This window comes from Nyctibius grandis, chromosome 3 (assembly GCF_013368605.1).
Source record: "Nyctibius grandis isolate bNycGra1 chromosome 3, bNycGra1.pri, whole genome shotgun sequence".
Lineage (NCBI taxonomy): Eukaryota > Metazoa > Chordata > Aves > Nyctibiiformes > Nyctibiidae > Nyctibius > Nyctibius grandis.
This window is the reverse complement of record NC_090660.1, coordinates 46,474,282-46,497,080: the sequence shown is the minus strand read 5'-3', so window position 1 is coordinate 46,497,080 and position 22,799 is coordinate 46,474,282. Positions and strand designations below refer to the sequence as shown.

At 43.0% G+C, this 22,799-nt stretch overlaps 1 protein-coding gene across 3 annotated transcripts; it reads left to right on the top strand.

The window, feature by feature from the left end:
- Positions 1 to 1,010: 1,010 nt before the first annotated feature.
- CNDP2 (carnosine dipeptidase 2) lies at positions 1,011 to 17,994 on the top strand. 3 transcript variants are annotated; one of them, XM_068396131.1, is made up of 12 exons: positions 1,011 to 1,048; positions 3,657 to 3,737; positions 4,713 to 4,856; positions 7,794 to 7,956; positions 9,553 to 9,641; positions 11,509 to 11,709; positions 12,234 to 12,318; positions 12,885 to 13,045; positions 14,991 to 15,155; positions 15,684 to 15,825; positions 16,712 to 16,859; positions 17,292 to 17,994. In XM_068396131.1, exons 2-12 carry the CDS (start codon positions 3,678 to 3,680, stop codon positions 17,359 to 17,361), a joined length of 1,428 nt encoding a protein of 475 aa, XP_068252232.1. In that variant the 5' UTR covers positions 1,011 to 1,048; positions 3,657 to 3,677; the 3' UTR covers positions 17,362 to 17,994. The 3 variants fall into 3 exon arrangements, with proteins under 3 accessions (XP_068252232.1, XP_068252233.1, XP_068252234.1); XM_068396132.1 differs by lacking the exon at positions 1,011 to 1,048 and adding an exon at positions 1,257 to 1,576; XM_068396133.1 differs by lacking the exon at positions 1,011 to 1,048 and adding an exon at positions 1,747 to 1,763.
- The last annotated feature ends 4,805 nt before the right edge of the window (positions 17,995 to 22,799 follow it).

The following is a 22,799-nucleotide window of genomic DNA, read 5'->3' as shown; positions in this document are numbered from 1 at the left end:
AAGCCAGGGCAGGTGTGTTCTATAACATAAATGTCAGGTTCACTATAAATTGGAAAGTTTGCTAGATATGGCTGGGGCTCTTTTCCCTGGTCTTCTTGACTCTCTTTCCCCTCACTGGTTGCTATCCCTGGAGTGTTCCACCACCACCACTCTATGGGCTAAGTATAACTTTGTGTATTTTGTATTAGTATTGATATTGGTTTTCTTATTTTATTAAATCTGTTTTGATTCCAGCCCACGAGTCTCCCTCCTTTTCCCAATCCCCTTTCTTGGTTGGGGAGTGGTCTTGGGTGATAGAACAAGTGGTTATTGTTTAGCCCTGGGTGCGGGCTAAACAGAGAGACAGGGTAAGAGCTGAACTTTTCTCTTTCTGCATGTGGAATGACTTTAGGCTGTTGCTAGGAGCTGAGAAAACTCTTCCCTGGGTGATCTTACTTCACTTCCACATCTTACTGTCCATATTACACTTTCCTTATCTAACCTATCTAAACCACACCTAAATCTATGTAAGGTAAACCCCAAATGTAGGAAGGTTGTAAGGACACTCCCATCTTTGGTTGGAATAAATTCATTTGTCCAGACAGGCTCTGGCCAAGATCTCCCAAATTTCACCCATATTAATTGTATTCACCCATATTATATTATTTCTCATATTTCTCTTGTATTATCTATGCCCTTGCTCATCACGTTTCACTGGGGAGTGGGAAGCTCATCAGCACTCGGCAGCCCCGAGGCGATGCCCCACGCAGGACAGAGCCCCGCTGAACCCCCGCCCCCGACGGTGCCCCGGGGCGCCGTAGCTGGGCGCGGCCGCTGGGGGCACCGGAGAGTGCCCCCCCCGCCGGCGGCAGGAAGCCACCGCCTCGGCCCCGCCCCTCTGGCAGCAAGCCCCGCCCCGGGGCCGTGCGAGGTCGCTGCGCCCGCCCTCTCCTTGCCCGCGGATTGGCCACCGCGGCGTGAGGTGTGGGGCGGGGCCAGCGCGGGGGTATTTAAAGCGCCGCGGCGGCAGCTGGTGCTTGAGACAGGGAGCAGGGACGGCGCGGCCTGAGTGAGTGGCGGTGTGGGAGGGGCCGGGCCGGGCCGCGCCGCGCCGCGTCCCGTCCCATTCGCGTTGTGGCTCTGTGGCCCGGAGCGCAGGGCCGCGACTGGCCTTTCTGCGGCCCCGCCGGCGGCTGCTTCAGCGCCGCGGCCTTGCGGGGAGGCGGGTGCTGGCTGCTCGGCGTCCCCGCCGGGCCTTGCCCGGTGTCCCGCGGTAGGAAGCGACTGCCCGGCCTCATGTTTCGGCTCGGCCGGCTCTCCCGGGGCGCGGCAGCGCCGTGGCTGCTCCTGAGGGGGAAGCCCCTTCCCCACGCTTGTCCTCTCTCCCCGTGAGCCCCCCCGCCCTTAGGAAACCTGCGACGTGCGGCCCGCCCGCCCTGGGGCTTTCCCTTCCGCGGTCACTGAGCTGGGGGCTACGGTGAACTTTCCTTTTTGCTACAAACCATTGTAAAGTCCCAAATTTGACCTTTTAAGTCAGCCTCAGCCCAAAGAGCAGGGCCTGTAATGTGGACGTGGGGTTGTGTGCTGCTGGAGGGCGGTGAGTGCTCCGTGATGGCTACAGACCTCCCCTAACCTGATTAAATGCTCTCACCTGGGGTACTCATCTTGCCTGGGGTTAAGGAGGGCAAAGTTGTCATACTGCACTGATGGTCTCTTGACTTATTTCATAATGCAACTGTTACAGTGCTGTGAAGAGGTAGAACTGTGGAGCCTCTTCCACACAGGTAGGAAGGATTCAGTTCTCTAGTCTGAAGGAACTGCAGGAAATTCTAACCCTGGTTTTTGAGAGGGGAGGGGAAGTAATATCCAGCCTTGTGCTGTGCAGTAAGCTATGTTTGTTTTTCCAAGTTTGAAGCTGTCTGGGGCAGATGTTTGTTTTTTTTTTTTTTTGCAGCTCTACAATGAGACTTGAGTGATTCAATGCCCCTCTAATTTTTAAGAATATTTAACTGTTTGAGATGATGCTTCAAGTGGTCCCTGACTTAGCAAGTAGTCCAGATCTTGTTTGTGTTGGACAGAATATCAGCCTCCATGTAATATGTGTCTGTGCTGTGAAGTTAAAGCCATGATGTTGCTATAGGAACTGGTTGAGTGAAGGGGAGTGTCAGATGCACAGGGTGATGCCTGTGTGCTGGTTTCTCTGAAGAGCTCCAGATGAATCATGCCTGAGCTCCCAACTGCATGTCAGGATGGTGGCTCCGTTTAGGGAAACCAGGCTTCAGTGAGAAGCATTGCTTTAACTTGGTTATGTCTATATAGTCCTTTTGAAGGCATTCAGTTTTCACCATTCATGGCAATTGAAGAGAATGCTTGAGCTGTCTGGTGGTTTGGGGTTGTTCTAATTGGTGCTTAAAACTCATTATCCAAATTCAAACTTGATGGATGCTGTAAATTAAATAGAAGTCATCCTGAGTGAAAGGATTTTTGTATGTCAAACATCAGCGATCTGTGTAAGTACAACCCTGCTTGAAAGAAAATGAATTCTGTAAATTTTTTGTAGATTTGGGGTGGTAGGATGTGCTTATATTGCAGTATGTTGTGTGGGACAACCTGCAGCTTGAAAGTATTCATTTCAGCTATGTAGAGTAGTCAGCTGTTCAAGAAATCCTAAGAGAAGCAGTCAAATGTTTTAGCAACTGCCATACTTGTCTTGAGTTCCGTGTAGCAGTGGAAGAAAGGCTTAAAGGATCTGGCATAAAGCTGACTGAGGAAAATACTGAATCACAGCAGTTGGTGCTGCTGAACATGCTTGTTCAGTGTAGTACACGGACATTGGAGTTTTTCTTGTGGTCCAGGCGCTTGGATTTCAGAGGCGTGTTCATAAAGCTCATTGTTTTCCTGGCTTAGAGGAGATGCTGTGTCTTTAGTTCTAACTTGAGAACTAAGTTTAAGCTTGTTGGTTTTGTTGGTTGAGTGAACAATATGTCTTTTAAATATGAATTTTGAACTCGTGAGGAAGACAAAACTGAGGAGGGGAGAGGTCTTGGATTTTATCACATGAGCTTCAGTTAAAACTAAAACAAAACAAGGAAGTAGTAGCACTGAAGTAGTCACTGACCACTTGCTCATGGCCTGCTGGGGCTGGTTTCTGTTCCTGTGGCTTCACTGACCTTATTTGGGAAGGCTGAGTGGCAGGTCAGGACTGAAGAAAACATAGTTCTTAAGCTGCCTGCTTTTAACCTCATTTGTAGGGCACAAAGTAAAAGTGTGGTGCTTTCTTGGACCTAGTTACTAGCATTCAAGCCTATGGCACACTATTAGTTGAACTCTTATAATAAAATGCAACTTCAAAGAGTAGATTTCACTTCAGTAACATTTTGCCTGTAAATCTGCACTAAAGTGAAGTACGTGACTTGATTGATGTATCCCTATAGACAAGCTTGCTCAGTTTAACTTCCAAAGTTATTTTATGGGGAGAGGCAGAAACAGGGATGTTGAGATTAAATATGCTTTATCCACTTCACTGTGTGATTTTGTGAGAGGGAGTGGCCTCAAGGTTTTTATTCATATAGCTTCTCATTAGCAGTGGAAAGATGAAAGTCTTCTGTGGCTGCTTGATTACTGACTGTTGCTTCTGAAACCTGTGAAGGCTAAATTATTTTTGTCACAATCTTCAGCAACACCATTCTGGTCAGAAAATGCCTGCTCTTGAAACACTCTTTAAATACATTGATGAACACCAGGACCTCTATATTCAGGTAAGTTTTCTTTCAAAGTTTTGTCCTGCAGCACAGATAGCTATGGGATATTAAAAGTTGTTAGGTGGTCAGCTTCAAGCTTATTGGTACACCTATATAATTTGCCCAATAATGGAGTAATGCCAAGTAATTGGGGAGAGGGGGAGCAGGCAGCAGGTGTGACTGGTTTGAGTCAAGCCGGAAAAATTTGTTTCTTAAGTTTAGACCTAGTTCTGTTCAAAGACGTAAATCTCCATGGTGGATTTATTAGAAAATGCTCTATTATTGTATAGTGCAAACAGTGATATATTTAGAGGTAGAAGTTTGACACTAGCTCCTGAATGCCAAACTAGGTTTATACTGTCTCTCCCCTTTTGAGATGGGAGAGGAAAGATATACACAAGGCTGGAATAAAGCTTTCTCTTATGAAACTGTTCATGTTGGGGGACAGAGGGAGAGGTTACCTTCTGTACTTTGCCATTTAACCTGCTATTTAATTGCACTTTGTATTGCAATCCCTTTTGCCTGTGAAGGAATCAGTCGTATAGCACTGCAAACTCCCAGACAAGAACTATGCCAAGTGTTCAGCTTGACTTCTGATGGTTGCTCTCAGTGATCTCACGCTGAGGGGAAAGAAGCTAAGGCAGCCTTTCTGAGAAGCCTGAAGGACATTAGCTGGTTCTGGATTCTTAAAGAATGGCAATCAGAAAGGCACAATGTGCACAAGCTGTCATATTTTTAAGCCTACCTTGTGTATCTGTAGATTTTGTGTTGCATTGCAGGGGCAGCTGTAGGAAAGTGAGGTTTTAGAGAGCTTTTGAGTGTTATGTCAATGGTTAGAATACTCCTTTGAGCAGATGGCAGAGCTGATTTGCATCAAGTTTAAGCTTGACTAAAACAGTATTAGCTGAATTTCAAGGTGTTGTTATTTGTGTTGTGCCTCCCATGCCATAATTCATGTGTAGTGAAACCTTTAACTTTTCTGTCTTGCTGTAGAGGCTGGCTCAATGGGTGGCAATCCAGAGTGTGTCAGCATGGCCAGAGAAGAGGGCTGAAATCAGACGCATGATGGAGGTTGCTGCAAAGGATATTGAACGACTAGGAGGCGCAACCCAACTTATGGATATTGGGAAACAAAAGGTATGTGAGCATCTCCATGTCAGCTTAGTAGAAAAAGTCTCTTTAGAAGACAAGGTATTTTGCACCAGGCTGGCTTCTTATGATCCTGGTAAGAAAGACACTTAAGACTCCATAAAGTATCATTTAAAATGCTGTTTATTAGAGCTACCACTATAAAGAATAGATAAGATTATGTCCCTTCAGATGCTGGGAACCCCAAGCTGTGCAGAATCTAGCAGACATCCAATCGGTGTGCAGCATGCTGTGCAGATCCCATTCATGGAAATGTTATCCCATTTTATTTATTCAAGCTGTTTGATTCCACTGCCAAACAAAAGAGATATTCACATGAGAACTACTTGCTGCACTTCTAAAGACAAAGGTGGTGTTATCACCAGTATCAAGTGGGAACTGCCTGCAAGCTACAGTCAACTGTCTAAGTTTATCCTGCAGCCCAGGATATGCAAATGTGCAGGCTATGCACAATACAGGCAGGAAGGTGAAGCTGTGTGTGCAGCATAGCACAGCACAGGCTTGGGCGTACTCAGGCTGACTATGTGAATCACTAATTCTTTGGTGTCTGATGGTCTTCTGGTCAGGATCACCACACAAGGGTCTTGTGGGTAGTGGCCTAGAAAGGCAGTAGCCTGTTGGGCTGTGGGATGTCTTTCCTGCCACACAGTCTGAGCTTCCTGTTAAAACCTTTGTTTATAGTAAACCTTAATTACATTTTGGACTGTGTATTAAATGTATTTTAAATACTTTTCTAACTGAACATGAACAGAGCACCTGCAAATAATGTTAGACACTTTTAACAGCAGGCTGGTGTTGGACCTTAGACCCATAGGCTGTAAAGATAGTGACTGAAGTTTCCGTAAGTCTTTCAAAGACTTTTAGGCTCTTCCACATGTGTAAGATTTGTCACAAGATTGCACTGCTCCCTTGCCAGATACAGAAGCATCTGTAACAGGATGAGTCCCCTCTTTATTTTTAGCTATCTGGACTGCTTTTTGTCACTTGAGAAATGTATGTGCTTATCAGAATGATAATTATAATCTCATCCTAGGGAACCATCTACTTGATATGCTCCTCCTTTGAAGTGCCTAGTTACTACATGTTACAGACTAAGACCCATACCAACATTGTTAGACTAGCATTTGGATAGTGGCATTCAAAATCCTGTTGTATTGGAGTGTTTGCTAGTTTTAGAAGATTATCATTGTAATTGGTGCTAATGACTGCTGGGTGAAATCTATGTGTATCAGGACCCTCTGAACAGTTCTTGCTTTTGGCAACTGGAATACACTTGTTTGTAGCACTACAGGTCCCAGCAGGGAAGCAGCTGACTTCATGTGCCCTCTTGGGAGAGAATCTGTAGGGTAATTCTAGCTCTGCTACCACCTACAGCTTAAAATCTCATCAAAAGTGTTTCAATTAATTCAGAGACAAACTTGTTCCATTCATCAGTGTAACTTTTTGGGGGCATGAACTGATTTTACAGAGTTTATTACAAGTAACATTTCTTTTTAGAAAACTCTTGCAGCTGGATTAAAGTTATCTTTAGTATTTACTTTTAAGTATAGACAAAACTAGTCAGTGTATTATGTACATTGCTGCTATATCAGTGAAGGACAATGTAAAGCAACTGGTGAACTTGTCTAATCTAACTTAGTTTACTGCTGCACAGCAGTTTGTACTGTGTACTGATTACTGTACTGATTACTGTAAGTGTAAATTCTTGCAATAATGCTTTAATCACTTAGAGCTGCAGCTGGTCAAGGACCATGTAACCTGTTGATAAAAAATTGGAGCTTGGAGCCTGTATGAGCAAAAAGTCAAAGCTGATCTTGATCTGCTGGACAGTGTATAGGAGTATGTGTTAGCTCACTGTAGAGGGGTTTCTGGAGGAGAATGGTCATGTAATGAGCCAGATGTATGAGAGTATGGAGTGAGGGCCTAGCTGTGTGACAAGATTCATGTAGTTAGTGTCAATAAGCTGACCTTGGAGAGAAGAAATGAGGAAAAACAGCAGCTGAGCAAACAATAATTGAGGGAGTAGCCGATGGGAGCCGGACACGGAGGAGAAGAAACAGGAACTGATGGAGCCAAACAAAAAAGGACCAGTGGCAGAGCAGTAACCAATCAACACATCAAAGAGTATGCTTGAAGTGTGGACAGTAATATTAACCAATAGCAATGCACATGCTTGCAGCCAGGGAAAGTACAAATGCATAAAAGGGACAGACTATGCTTAATAAAGCGTCTTCACTTTGATTCACGTTGGATTGTGTGGAGTCCAGTTTCTTCTCCTCAGCTCACCAGAAGGGAAATACATGCTGACAGAGAATAGCATGTGGTAATTGCCTATGGGGTATTCCAAAGGACTAAGCCAAGCTCAACTCTTGAACTAAGTTCATCAGCACCACCCTGCCCTTTGCTTAACAGCGTAGGCTGGTATAGAGAGATAAAGCTGTTATGCTGACCTTATGTGGGTGTAGGCACATGTTACACTTGGTGATACCACTATCAGGAAATTTTTGTCTAGAGAGCTATACAGTGGACAGGATGAAAGTGCAGTGACAAGCAATGCAGAATGCAATATTGAATGGAGTTTATCACTTACACTTAGGTCAGCATTAGATATGGTAGTTTGGCATGCAGACAGCTTGCTCTGCTAAAATCTAAGGTAGGATTGTTAGTGTAAAGCTAACAGTTTTGAGTGGCTTGGAACATTTTGACTATTACTGGGACTTGTTAGGCAACTTTTACTGGCATGGTGCTGTCATGCCTTCATTGGCACACTGCTTCTGGCAATCAGTTTAAGTAGCTTAGTTTTGTTTAGCTATCTATGCCCCTAATCTCATGACCTCCATAATGTTAAAGTAATTCATTCATCTGATAAAAATGTGCCACTCTGACATCCATGTTTGCATAAAACTTCTTGCCTTCTCTTTCTAGCTGCCTGATGGATCAGAGATCTCTCTACCGCCAATTGTTCTGGGAACACTTGGCTCAGATCCACACAAAAAGACTGTGTGTGTATATGGTCACCTGGATGTTCAGCCAGCAGCACTAGAGGATGGCTGGGATAGTGAGCCTTTCACACTGGTAGAAAGAGAAGGTAAGAGTGGTAGGCTTCACAAACTGATGAGCATTTCTTTGACAAGTGTGGTATTTCTCAACTGTTCTAAAGTTGTACCCTTGATTGAAAGGGGGAAGGAGAGTAAGAAGAGACATGGATGTTTAATACTGTTGAGACAAAAGATGCAGGGGAGGAAATGGTAAACAAGTAGAGCTGCAAAATCTCAGCTCCTCTCAGAGCTTGTTTCCTGTTCTGATAGTCTAGACTGTACTTGCATACTGTCTTCCTTGAAGCTACAGCAAAATCTTAACTGTTGCCTTCCATGGTAACAATTTGTTGCCAGAAAGCTTTCTAGAACTAGTTTCTTGTGCTGTTCACAACTTGCCACCTGTAAAGTCATGTCAGACTGCAGGGATTTTGAACTACAGGGGACAAACACTCAATGCAGCTTCATTATGCCTGGAGACAGGAATGGTGCAGCAGCCTCCTGGGTTGCCTTGTGTTAGCATACTATGCTACAATGAGTACTGCAGAAGCTGTGTCTTACAGAGCTAGTGCCCAGACAAGTGTCCCTCTCATAAACGGGGATGAAGAAATGGTGCAGTAGCTCCTGTTGAAACAACACATTGCCAGTAGCCAAGCGGAGACTAAAACTTTCCTTTCTATTTAAAGCTGGTGCTACCAACAGCTTCTTCCTTGTTTCATTTGCTGTGTTGAGTGTCAAAGGTCATGTGAATAGAAGGATATTAACCATTCTTGTTGCATAAGCGTTAATCATTGCCAAGAAAAAAGTTTCTGTGGTCACTAGTATTTCTCCCTGGGTGCTTGGTCATAGGCAGCAGAGTCCAAGTTACAAAGTTGGATTATCTCATGTGATATCAAGAGCTAGACTTGCCTCAGGCTATGGCTTGTCTCTGTGCAGCCTGGCAGTGTAGGAGGCATATTTACCAATGGCTCCTTACCCTGCAAGCTGTCTGACCTGTTCTGTCAGTTCCATGGTTACTCCTAGAGCTTAGGGGTTGTAGCCACAGCTCTGAGTTGCAGCAGTATCTGCCCCTACTGTGATCCGATGTGCTACATTTCCTGGGCCTTCCCTGTAGCCTGTAAAACTTCTCTTTGACTAAAGCCCTTTCTGGGGAGATTCACATTTATCTGGAGAATCCAGAAAAGTGATTGATCAGTAGCTACTGAAGTCTTACTCTTCAAACAAAGAATTATTGAATTGAAGCTAATACTGGATAGGTTTCTATTAAAAGGAGGTAGCTTGTTTCTATACCTTACTGCTGTGTTTGTAGAAAGTGATATTACTGTGTAAGGATATAGGAACAACTTAGCCCAAGGCAGAGTTACATCTTTTCCGGGCTTATGTACAACTCCTGTCCAGGGAACAGCTGGGGGAAGAGGTGGAGTAGCTCTGTAAGTGGGAGAACTATTGCAGTCCTGTACCTATCCCATTTGCATGGGTGTATGAAGTGGGATGTAGAACTGCTACTTCAGAAGAATTGGAAATGAAAGTTAATATAAGCAGGGGTAAAAAGCTTATCCAAAAGGATGTTTTCTCCTGCAGGCAAGAGATGACTGAAGCTTCATCCTAATTTTTCTCCACAGTGGTTAATTTGTATCTTGTTTCTACAGGAAAGCTGTATGGGCGAGGATCAACAGATGACAAAGGTCCAGTGCTGGCCTGGCTGAATGCTTTGGAGGCTTATCAACAAACTAACCAGGTATGTGCCCAAAATGTATCCTGCTTTTTTACATGCCAGCTGAGTCTAGCAATAAATGTTACCCAAGCCACAAACCCTTGTGAGGCAAGCCTGCTTATTCAGCTGATCAGAGGAATGATGCAATAGTCCTGTAAATTCCGTGGTGTCCTGGTAGGGTTGAGTTGACTTGCTGACAAGTTAGTGTTGTAGATGCTTGGATTGCACTTTAAATATTTTTGCTTTAATGAAATGTATCGGAAGGAAAATACATATCACAGAATCACAGAATGTTAGGGATTGGAAGGGACCTCGAAAGATCATCTAGTCCAATCCCCCTGCCGGGGCAGGATTGCCTAGACCATATCACACAGGAACGCGTCCAGGCGGGTTTTGAATGTCTCCAGAGAAGGAGACTCCACAACCTCTCTGGGCAGCCCGTTCCAGTGTTTGGTCACCCTCACCGTAAAGAAGTTTTTCCTCATATTTAAGTGGAACCTCCTGTGTTCCAGCTTGCACCCATTGCCCCTTGTCCTGTCAAGGGATGTCACTGAGAAGAGCCTGGCTCCATCCTCTTGACACTTGCCCTTTACATATTTATAAACATTAATGAGGTCACCCCTCAGTCTCCTCTTCTCCAAGCTAAAGAGACCCAGCTCCCTCAGCCTCTCCTCATAAGGGAGATGTTCCACTCCCTTAATCATCTTCGTGGCTCTGCGCTGGACTCTCTCTAGCAGTTCCCTGTCCTTCTTGAACTGAGGGGCCCAGAACTGGACACAATACTCCAGATGCAGCCTCACCAGGGCAGAGTAGAGGGGGAGGAGAACCTCTCGTGACCTGCTGACCACACCCCTTCTAATACACCCCAGGATGCCATTGGCCTTCTTGGCCACAAGGGCACACTGCTGGCTCATGGTCATCCTGTTGTCCACTAGGACCCCCAGGTCCCTTTCCCCTATGCTGCTCTCCAACAGCTCTGTCCCCAACTTGTACTGGTACATGGGGTTGTTCTTGCCCAGATGCAGGACTCTACACTTGCCCTTGTTATATTTCATTAAATTTCTCCCCGCCCAACTCTCCAGCCTGTCCAGGTCTCTCTGAATGGCTGCGCAGCCTTCCGGCGCGTCAGCCACTCCTCACAGTTTTGTGTCATCAGCGAACTTGCTGACAGTGCACTCTAATCCCTCATCCAAGTCATTAATGAATATATTGAATAGAATATGCAAGCATCTGAGGCAGGAGGAATAATCAAATGTGGTCACTCTCATGTGAAGATGTCAAATTAGCTTGGCCTTTAGCAAAGCTTAATGTCTCGCTACCACTGAGCTCTAAGAAGGGATTAACTTAGTCACAGTAAACTGGGAGCTTTGCTGTTTCTGTTCAAGAAAAAACGCAGTCAGAAATAGCTCAGGATGTCTGCTCTATCTTGCAAGGCTAGTTGCTATTACTTGTGAGAAGAATTAGCAGTTCTCAAGTCCTGTCTAGGCATAGAATATGGTAGACTGGATAGACAGGGTAGCTCTGACTCTCCTACTGTGGTATGCAATTTCTGTGGTTAATATTAGTTTTCCTAGTCCTGTGACTTACCTTTGGCAGTAGATCTTTGTGTTCCCACAATTAAGAGGACTGGGAACAAGTTGTTCTAGAGCTTAGTTAAAACTTTTTTGAAGAGTTTGAATTCCATCAAATGAAGGGTGGTGTAAGTGCCCTCAATGTAAGCACAGTCCAAACTTTGTAATACTTTGTGTATAATTAACAAATTCCACTGTCATGGAACTAACTTACTCATGTCCATTTTTGTTTTGTATGTGACACATGAAAATTACTGATCACTGAAGGAGTCCAATGTTTTCACACACTTAAGTCTGTTCTTGGCTTTTCATTTTCAAAGGAGTTTCCAGTAAATGTTAAGTTCTGCCTAGAGGGCATGGAAGAATCGGGATCTGAAGGCCTTGATGAACTGATTTTTGCTCAGCGAGACACTTTCTTCAAAGACGTGGATTACATTTGTATTTCTGACAACTACTGGCTAGGCAAGAAGAAGCCTTGCATCACCTATGGCTTGAGGGGTATCTGCTACTACTTCATAGAGGTAAGTGCTGAAATACACTGCAAAACCAGTATTAAGCTGATTTTTCTACTGGAGAAGAGTGGTAACTCTAACTTTTGCATGCCAATAGCTTGTCTTCAGAAAAGGTGAAACTGACTACTTCAGTAGAACAGTTTCTAGTAATTGTCTAAATATCTTCCTTTTATTATCCTATAAGATCCTTGGGTGGGAGGGACAGCTTTCAAAAGTATGAAGCAAGATAAGCCAGCACCTTCACTGGAGGATTCTCATGGCATATATATCTTCATACAGATATTTTCCAGAGTACAGGAAGATGTCACCACTGAAGTCTTCAAGGTTGGGACAGTCAGTACTAAGAGCTTGTACTCCACAGAGCAATAAAAAAACATATCTGCTTTAATGTACTACAACTGAGTGATCTGTTTTCAAAAACAGGTGCATTCTCAAAATACATGCAGCAAAAAGCTAGGGTAAAAGTCTAGTCTGTGCATTTGACAGTGTCTTCATGCTAAAATTAACCTGAATCTTAATTCACTTCAAACCAGGTGGAATGTAGCGACAAAGACCTTCACTCTGGAGTTTATGGTGGTTCAGTACATGAAGCCATGACAGATCTCATTACTCTAATGGGTAAGAAAAAGCAGGTTTCACTGAATTCATCTAAAGTGAGAGTTAGAGCCATTAAAGCATGAGTGTCTGCAGTGAGAGAGGTTCCTAAGGGCTGCTTACACTAGCAAAACAATGACCAATGAAATGGTGCTTGCCAAGTATGCATAAAACAGGCTGATGCCTTAGACACAGAAATATGAGGAAGGTCTTGCCAAGTTGTCCATCTACTTTAGCTTCCTCTAAAATCCTGCTGCAAACTTGTGTGTCAATTAAATCAGCTCTTTTCTGCAAACTCTTCTACAGATGACATATTGAACTCCTTGGGAATCCTACCTTCAAACAGCCAGCCAAATATGTAGCCATAAAATTAAATGCAGTTGCAAGGAAGTTTGCATTTTGGATAGCTGCAGATTCCATAAGTGCCTTCAATGCTTAGTGATACAGGCTGTGGGAGGTAGAGGTCAGAGTTTTATTACACTTACAGAGTTTTCAGAAGGCAAAGACTTATGTTTCCTTATGGAAAGTGTTCCCAGCAATGACATCTTGTTTCTTCTGGTTGAATCCTGATATTAGGTGCTTATTTACAGGTTCTCTTATAGACAAGAAAGGGAAAATCCTCATCCCAGGCATTAATGAAGCAGTGGCACCTGTTACTGATGAGGAGCTGGCACTGTATGAGAAGATTGATTTTGACCTGGAAGAATATGCAAAAGATGTAGGAGCAACAAAACTATTGCATGATACAAAGGTATACTGTATTCCTTCCTCTCTACCCTGGTTAGCTGTGTTAGTTCAAGCTATGCTAGTAGAAGACAAACAAGCTTCTGTGGATACTTGTGTAGTTACCAAGTAATTTAGTAGGCAGAGAATTCATCTGATGTCTTTATCTTCAAAGCAGTATCACCATTTTAATTTCACCTGCTGTGTAGTTGACTGCATACTTAATACTAGCAGTTCCTCTGCAAAGCGTTAGGTGCTTGGAAACTTAGTCTAGGTTATCCTGTGTTTAAGGCAAGCAGCCTAGGCAACTTTAAATTTGTTCCTTAGTCGATGTAGCATTTCAAACTTGTACAGAACTTTATTTATCTAATGCTGTTCTCTTAATGCTAGATAAGAACTGCTAGCACTTTTCGAGAGGTCAGACACCACATCTACACAAAGCATCAGATTTCTTATATCTGTGAGAAGTTCAGTATCAGGAATAAAGTAGTTGCTCATAGAGATGACTTCTCATAAGGTGAGAAAACAGTTTGAGATCTAGCTGTGATGAACTTAACATTGACGTACTGAACATCTTCTTAGACCTGGCAAGCAAGGACTGTTTTGTAACCATGAACTAGGCAGCCACCCAAATCTTTGAACAGGCTCATGTTCAATAAACTCATGTCTGAACTTTTCAAATCTTCATCCTGGGAGCTCTCCAAATGAATGCTTTTAACAGCATTGAATCTTGCAAGGTATAGGTTTTACTAATTTTAAAGCATTAAACCCTAGATGCAAATACATCTATCATAAAAAGCAGAAACAAGTGTTGTAAGAGACAAGTTTACATGTGCAGGTCTGTCTTCTGTCCTAGTACTGTCAGAAGGAGACTTCAGACTCAACTCAAATAGGTATAAGTAACAACTTTATATCCTCAACCTTGTCTTTACATGCTCAGATTTATATCAACTGAGAGCACACAGGCTTCCTTGTTTAGCCTTGTCCTATAAAGTAATGGATGAAATATAGTGTGTATATAAGAAGGAGCTGGCAAGATGCTTCTCATATATGATACTGACCTAAAGCTGTTCAGTCTCAGCTAGACTGAAATCCTAGCTTAACTTACCAAGGGAGTTCTAACTAAGCTGCATGCAAGATGGGTCTTAGGACTAAAGGGAGATATGGGGGGGAAGGCTGTAATCTCCACCTGAGAAACAATGTGCTGGAAAGATTTGAGCAGTGACAGTTAAATTCTTCGAGAGAAGATTAGAGGCAGGTTGTACCTGGAACAAAACAAACTGTTAACATTAAAGCCCACAAAATTTCCAAGTCTCCTGAATCTCTGCAGTGAAGTTCAAGTTTGAGGTACTGTAGCTATATAGGACATGTATGTGGAATTCACAGTATCCAATGTACTGAACAGCTGTGTCCAAGGGAACAAGGAGGAAATGCAGAAGTATATCTGAGGAAGGCAATAGCGCTCACTTTAATCAATCCAGAGTTCAGGCAGTTTAATACAACTGATGATATAAATAGGAGCACACTGTATGCCTGTCTGCACAGTGGTGAGGCTTTTAGAAAACTTGTGATCTCCAGAAGCATGTGACTCAGTGATGAAGGCACCTGCCTGACTTGAGGCAGTGGGGATTAGAGCTTCCAATACACTCCCTACACACTGTGCTTGAGCACCTCATATTTCTGTCCTTGTCAGAAGCAGACTGGTCATGTCCTGTAAGTTCCATAGAACTAGGAGAAAGCCAAACTAGAGCTACTGAATCTCAAGGTGCAGAAAATCCAGCTGTTGTATCAAAATGTGTGCTTAATGGGAGTAACAGCTTCTGTTTATAACTGAGTGGTCTTGAATGAGCTGCATTTGTCCATGGGAGAAAGCACTGCTTCTTGCAAAATCTTTACTAGATTGAAGAAATTATTACTTTGGGGAACCCTGTCAAACTTCGTGTAACCTTGCATCTTTCCCTTTGCTTCTGCAGAGAAATATTCTTATGCATAGGTGGAGATATCCTTCCTTGTCTCTCCATGGAATTGAAGGAGCCTTCTCAGCCTCTGGAGCCAAGACTGTGATTCCTAGGAAAGTGATTGGCAAGTTCTCAATCAGACTTGTGCCAAACATGACTCCTGAAGAAGTCACAAAGCACGTATGTTGAGTTTGATTGATGGTCTCAAAACAACTACTGTCTCTAAACTTCTATTCTCCGTGCTTGGGGGAAGAGTATTTCTGTTTTCTAAAGCAGTTGTGGTTACTTACTTTGCTACCATCTTCCCTATTCTGCACCTCAACTCAGATAATTGAGGGAATTGCTGTATGGTCCCACACTGGACTGTTGTGGCCTGGCTATTCAGTTTCTCAACTAACTCAAAGAAAGGACTCAGGAGTAAACGCTAATTTAATGGTAGGGCAGTTCTATTGCCACAAGTGCATATTCAAAAGCATGAGAGTTCGACATGTTGGCTAACTGTTCTACAGTATACTGTTAACTTGCCTAAAAGATACTCTGACTTCAGAGCAGAGATACATAGGAACAACATGAAATAATAGTAATAGGAAAAGTATTGCTGTGCAGTAGTAGTGATCTGCAAGTCCCTAAAATGCTTTTAGTATACAGTCTTTACTCATGTTCATACAAATGCTAACAGTAGATAAGATCGTTCAATCTTTCTTATAGGTTGAAGACTACATGAGCAAAAAGTTTGCAGAGTTGCAGAGCCCCAACAAATTCAGAGTATACTTAGGCCATGGTGGAAAACCCTGGGTGTCAGACTTCAACCATCCCCACTACATGGCTGGTAGGAGGGCCATGAAGACAGGTCAGTGGGTTTTCTACTTGGCATTGGGAGGACTAAAAAGCTCTTATTCCAGCACCTCAAGAAATACTGAGGTCGTGTTTGCAGTGTTTTGCACTTATAAGTTTGGCTCGCCAAGTAAGGAAGCATGTCATGTGCAGTCCTTAAATTCAAGTCTGAAGTACAGGAAGGAAAGAAAATCGATACCAAGCTCATTCCTACTGTACTGGAGCAAGTCCATTGGTATGATTGGTATGATTAAACTGAGAGAGGGTAAATTTAGATTAGCTATTAGGAAGAAATTCTTTACTGTGAGGGTGGTGAGACACTGGAACAGGTTGCCCAGAGAAGCTGTGGCTGCCCCCTCCCTGGCCGTGTTTAAGGCCAGGCTGGATGGGGCTTTGAGCAACCTGGTCTAGAGGAAAGGTGTCCCTGCACGTGGCAGGGGGGTTGGAACTAGATGATCTTTAAGGTCCCTTCCAACCCAAACCTATTCTATATAGAATTCTATGGTTCTATGATGTTCCTTTTGCATAAGGATGAGACTGTGAGTAGTTCAGATCACTTGATTAGCTAAAGCCCTTGAAGTTTAGTCATCCTAGCATCCTTCTTAATCAGTTATGCTAGGGCAACTAGAGGAAATCTAACTTCTGTGTTGGAGTACAAACAGGCTTTCAGATGAAGTGTTACTTGTGTAACTGAACTCTGAAAGTGACAGTACTGCAGCACTGCATCTGGGGGTCAAATGCCACAATTCTGCAACCTCTGCCACCTGGCTGATTAAAACAGCAAGATTTGGCCAGCACATGGTACAGAAGTGGTTGGTACTTGATTGCTCAAGCAGCAGTAAGTATCTGTGTTGGAAAAACAAATACAATTCCAAACTGACTAGAGTATCTCTTTGTTCTAGTTTTTGGAGTTGAACCAGACTTGACGAGGGAGGGAGGAAGCATTCCTGTTACCCTTACTTTTCAAGAAGCAACAGGCAAGAATGTCATGCTGCTTCCTGTTGGAGCTGCAGATGATGGTGCCCACTCTCAAAATGAGAAGCTAAATAGGTAAGAGAATATTTATGCCTGTGCCAGGCTGAGTTGTACAGTGGGTATTGGCATGCATTATGAAGAGGACAAAGAAAAGCAAGTTCTTCTACAAGTCTCTGGAAGGCAAAGTGCTATTTCTCCCTAGCAGAGAATGACTGGGTAACTAATCTGTAGCTGAATCTTGATGTCATTACTGCTTGTGGTTTTATACACTTGAAACCAGAAGCAGTTTTTAGACTTTGGTCTCCAAGCTTGTCTACCCCCTACCCCAAGGGTGGCATTTCTCTCTTGCCACAGGAGATGCAGGGAGGTTGGGAGTGGTGCCTGTTGCCTGCAACAGTAACGCCTGTAGTGTCTGTTGCGTGCATAGAACTGCTACTGCAAAAAGCACAACTGCTAGAAACACAGCTCAAACTAAGACAATGCTAATGGAAGTGATCTTCTTTCCAGGTACAACTACATCCAGGGAGTGAAGATGCTTGGTGCATACCTCTATGAAGTCTCCCAGCTGAAGGATTAAGTCAGACACCTTACCTTCTGGCTTATGGATCAGAAGTCTGAATTTTCTTATGAAATGTTGTCAATTACCAAGTCTTACTTCAGTCTCAGTTTCCACCAACACTCCACTGCTTTGGTGGGGAAGAGGGAAGCATGCAGTTCCACTTGACAAAGAACACTGTATACCAAAAATATTACTTTAAATGTGTACTTCAAATGACATGGACTATTCCTTATCTGGCCAGCAGTCCTGAACTGCATCTTTGTCCCCTCTGTATCACTTCAAAGTTGTGGTTTGCTGTATTCATTTACTTTTCCTGTAAAGCAGGAGGAAAAGTTTGCTCTCAACTGTTTAAGCAGCCACATCAGTTGCAGCCAAGTTTAAGATTCTTATTCCTGGATCTGTGCTAGAAGTAGTCAAAGTGACAGATTACGGGGTTATACTGGAATGTGTTCAAGCTGTAGTGAGGCATCTATCTTGCTAACAGTGATTTGGAAGAGCAGTTTGTCTCTTAGAGTTTATACCTGCCTGCAGGTTTCAATTTACAGTGAATTAGGTTATAACAAAATTCGCTGTGGCAATGACTACTGGCCATCTTTTTGTAAAGCTGCCTTTGTATTCCCTAAAAAGGACAATAAATAATCATGCTCTAGAGTTTGGCTTTTGGTCTTTAAGGATTAAATAATGAATTGGGAGGGAAAGCAACTTCAGGTAACTTGGGAGGAATATAGAGGCAGATGAGCAATGTGACTACACAGACTGTACTTCCTGGGAATCCAAATTTTTATTCCTTAGGCTCTGGCTCCTGTAACAGCTTGTTGACTTGAAGCAGGTGTTGCTAAATCCTGCTCTCCTGAGAGAAAACATGCTCAGAAAATGTTCCATTTTGGTTCTGTAAGCCAGGTCATCACAGTGTCACACAACTGATGATGCTGCAAGGGCCTGGGTGGAATTTGTAGACATAAGTAGGGAGAGAAGCGCATGACTCACTGCAGCGACCTACTGATATCCAACTTCAAGCTGCCTTTTGGAAACATTCAACTCCAACACTTCTGGTATGTCAAAAACCAAACCCTTTTAAATGTGTGCTAATCCAAACTGGATTTGGCTGACTGTTTCTGAATTCCCTGACCAGCAGTAGCAGGCTAAGCTAGGTAAGTATTTCAGGTGATGCTTTGCTCTGAGAACTGCCTGAGAGCATGGTGCAGTCCTGTAGCCTGACAAGGTGAGGAGCAGGTGATGCTTCTTCCCTTGGGGGGCAGAAGGCAGGAATGTCTTGTCTATCTGGTTTTCACCATTGCTTGATCTGAAGTCTTAATAGTAGATGGCCGTTGGGGCAGGGAAGAGTCTCCTGTTCTCACTGTGAAGCTTCTAAAGCTTCTTTGCCTTGTTTGTTTTGTTGGTTTTGGTTTGTCATGGAAGCTGATGGTGGGAGATAATCTGGTACCATCAAACACTGCACTTGCAGCTGGGGTACAGGCTGAGACCCATGTCATATGCCTGTGTCAGCAGTTGCTAGCACCAAGCATCTGTACAAACATGGGTTAGTTGGCTGCTAGGTTCTCACCCTTCAGTGGCAGTGGAACTACTCTGATATAACATGCGGTCTGGACATAGGACAAGACTGGCATGCCTGAATACTTGAAGGTCATCTGTATGCGGAGATCAATTAGTTATACAGGATAACTAGTCCTAGCAGTCAATGTGTTTAAAGCAGCTTCCTCGGTTGCTGAACTGACACCTCAGACTTCTCTAAATGGGGTAACTTAAGCGAAAAGACAATTCCCTGGCTGTTGGTGAGTTTATGTTGCTTATTTTCTACTTATCAATTTGAAGAGTATCAAAATTTAAAAAAAAATCTAGTTCCTGGACTAAGGTAATACTAGTTTCTCACAATGTAAAGAAAAAGCATATTTGGGCAAGAGAAAAGCTGATAATGTCATGAACTGTGTTCAGAAAGTGAGCATGTCTGTAGTTGTGCTATTTCATTTGTAACTATTTTCTTGAGAATCGCTTAACTGTCTCAAGTTCTGCACTGAAGACACTGCATCAGATCCTACACTTCCTGAATAAGTACAGCATGGCAGAGTTGTGAAGGATGCCCAAACCAAAATGTGTTAAGGGGTTTGTAGAAGAAGCTGGGAAGCGGATCCTGTTGGATAGACAGCAGGAATATTTTGGTACGGGGTGAATGTCAGAACCCTATGAAAAGGAAACTAAAATGGGACTTTGGCCTGTGCAAAATGGAGGAGTAAATTGCTAAAGTAATAGGCTCTTTGAGACTTAATGGGATTTCAGATTTGTTTAGGTGTATAATTTTAAAGTTGGAAATCATCAGTATTTGTTACCTTGCTACAGCAGAGCTTGCTTTAGCTGTAACCTCTTGTCCCTGCCTAAGGTGACCACAAAAGCAGTAGCACTGAATGAACAATACAGGCAAAAAAGGACTAGTGGTGCCAGCTTATTTCTGTAGCCTGCCTGCTTCAGACCTGACTCCTTGAAGACTTCTAGAAAACTAGTATCTGTTGCAGAGATCTGGTTTGCTACATCTTGGAATGCTTGTGCATTGTGTGAAGAGTTTGCTTAGCTCAAGAAGTTTGAGTAACAGCACTATCATACAATACAGAAGTGTCTGACATGACAAAGTGTGAGATAAACATGAAAACCAAAATGCATCAGTGAAGAACATAACCTCACAGCATCATCTGCTGGGTGTGCCAAGGCTGCTTGGTATTTTCCACACAGAACTTCACTATATCGTTGTTTACCTGTTACAGTTTACTGAAAGGCTTGGCCAGCTCCAGTTAATATATAACATGAAAGCTTGTATAATTAATATCCCTCAATTGATGCTCATTGAAAGACTTCTAAGTGAACTCACTTAACTGCCAGACCAGTCTCTGGTTAGGTGGAAGTATGGCCAGGAGGAGGGCAAGACTGTGGATGTTCCAGATGGCTTTGGTTAGCCCAGGTAGCCGCTATGTATTTTTAGCGTGTGAAGTAACTCCTATGCGATAGTAAGCACTGGAAAAACGTTCTGGCTGGTTTTGTAGTTTCTTCCTCATGGTCTTTGCCTAAGTTACCACAGTCTGTCTGGGGTGGAGTTATGCCTGGAACAACTTTACGAATGCGAACAGGCACAATCTCCAATTTTGCTGAGTAGAGATGTGCCAGCTCGATTTACAAGCAAGCATAAGCAAGGCTATCAAAAGAAATGTGGTTATGAACTTCTCTAAACTGATAAGTGTCTGAATCTTGGCTGAGCCTACCAGGGGTAGCAACACATGCCTGCTTAGCTTAGACTTACTTACTGCTTAGACTATTGCTTCATGATGTTCTTTTCCTTTACCTGTCTACCACTTGCCTCTTAGGGGTAAACCAGGAAGGAGCCCAGCTTACTGCCAGTTGAACCAAATGGCATATGGCTGTAAATTGGTGAGATTTCTTTTTTGCAAGTTTCTGTTTACCTAAATTATGTCAAAGTATGCTAAGCTCCTTCAAATACTAAAGTAAAAGTAGTTGGATCACCTTTGTACCTTCTCTGTGTCCCCTAAGCCCCAAGATAATTTTGCTTTTCTTGTCCAGATTCCCTTTCAGTCAAACTTGATGGAACTGCCCAACTCTGCTTTATTTGACAGCTGGAGTTTTAATAAAGATGGTGAGAAGGTTTGTAGATCCTCACTTTGCTATTTTTTTACCTTGCTTAAGTAACTTAAGTCAGCAGCAGCAGTTTCCTGGAAAGTAATTCTGGGGACCTGGGAGGATTACCTGCAGAAGGAAAGGTGACTTCATAAATAGGCAGCTGGAAAAGAAAGGAATATCTATATACCACAAAAGCAAAACACACTTCTGTACTGTTTCCTAATGTGGAATTGTGCTGGCTTTGGCTGGGGATCGAGTTAATTTTCTTCATAGTAGCTGGTATGGGGATATGTTTTGGATTTGTGCTGAGGACAGTGTTGATAATACAGGGATGTTTTAGTTATTGCTGAGTTTACACAGAGTCAAGGCCTTTCCTGCTTCTCACGCCACCCCACCAGTGAGCGGGTTGGGGGTGCACAAGAAGTTGGGAGGGGACACAGCTGGGACAGCTAACCCCAACTGACCAAAGGGATATTCCACACCACATGGCATTTTGCTCAGCATATAAAGCTGGGGTAAGAAGGAAGGGGGGGACGTTCAGAGTGATGGCATTTTGTCTTTTCAAGTAATGGTTATGCGTGGTGGAGTCCTGTTGTCCTGGAGATGGCTGAACACCTGCCTGCTGATGGGAAGTAGTGAATGAATTCCTTGCTTTGCTTTTCTTATGCGTGTGACTTTTGCTGTACCTATTAAACTGTCTTTATCTCAACCCACGAGTTTTCTCACTTTTACCCTTCTGATTCTCTCCCCCATCCCACTGGCAAGGAGTGAGCGAGCAGCTGTGTGGGGCTTGGTTGCTGGCTGGAGTTAAACCACGACAGGACTAATAGTTTGATTCCTGATAGGAAACTGGGAAATCTCTTGGTCAGTGGCATGCTGCTGTTTGAAAGTCTAGATGACTTGTACTTCCAGTTCTCCCACTCCAAGAATGGAGGGAAATCTACAACATGCATTTTACAGCCACTTGTCCACAGGATGAAACTACTGCAAAACTGAGAATGCAGACATCTGGCTTGTAATACCTCGTTGCTCACTAGATTTCCTGTGTTTTAGCAAAATCTGTGACAGTGCATTTTGATATGGAATATGCACTTAAAAGAGAAGCTGGAGTTATTACAAGGTATTATCCCTAAATGAATAAGCCCTAACTGCCTTTTAAAATGTCACTTTATTTTTGCTGTTCTGTGAAACAAGAGCATGCACATTAAAAACACAGCCCTGATTTTCAACTATGTGGCAATCCATTTTAGGCTTATTGAGTACAATGTTTCCTAATTTGAAACTGTTTTTAACTTGAAAAACAGTCTTTGGTTTAGCATGACTTTGGATGTACTAACTAAATCAAAAATTATTTTTCCATAAGGTTACATGATAGACTGTCTTAACTTCAAGAACTTCAGCTTTGTGATCCTGACCTTGAAGCAATGTGAAGTGTGGAGATAACATAAAGCTAATCTAGATAAAGTATGTGAGTTTGTTCATTCTGTCAAAGTACTAGCTTAAAAAAGGTACAAATTTTTTTTCAGTGTCATCTGAACTCATTCAATTAAAATAGAATACACTAGTGTTAAATATGCTTTTACATTATGAGGAGTCAATCTGAATAAATCACCTTCCTGGTAATTAAAAGTTATGCAGGGGATTTAAATCACACTTCAGAGAATCTGCTTAGGCTACACAGGAAAGCTTAGCAGGTAATTTTGATTCTAGTCCCTTGCTAGCTTGATCATACCATTCTACATCATGATGTTCGGTTATGACAAACCCTGAATACTAAGACATGTATTGCTAGTACTTTTAAATATTCATCTTTATTA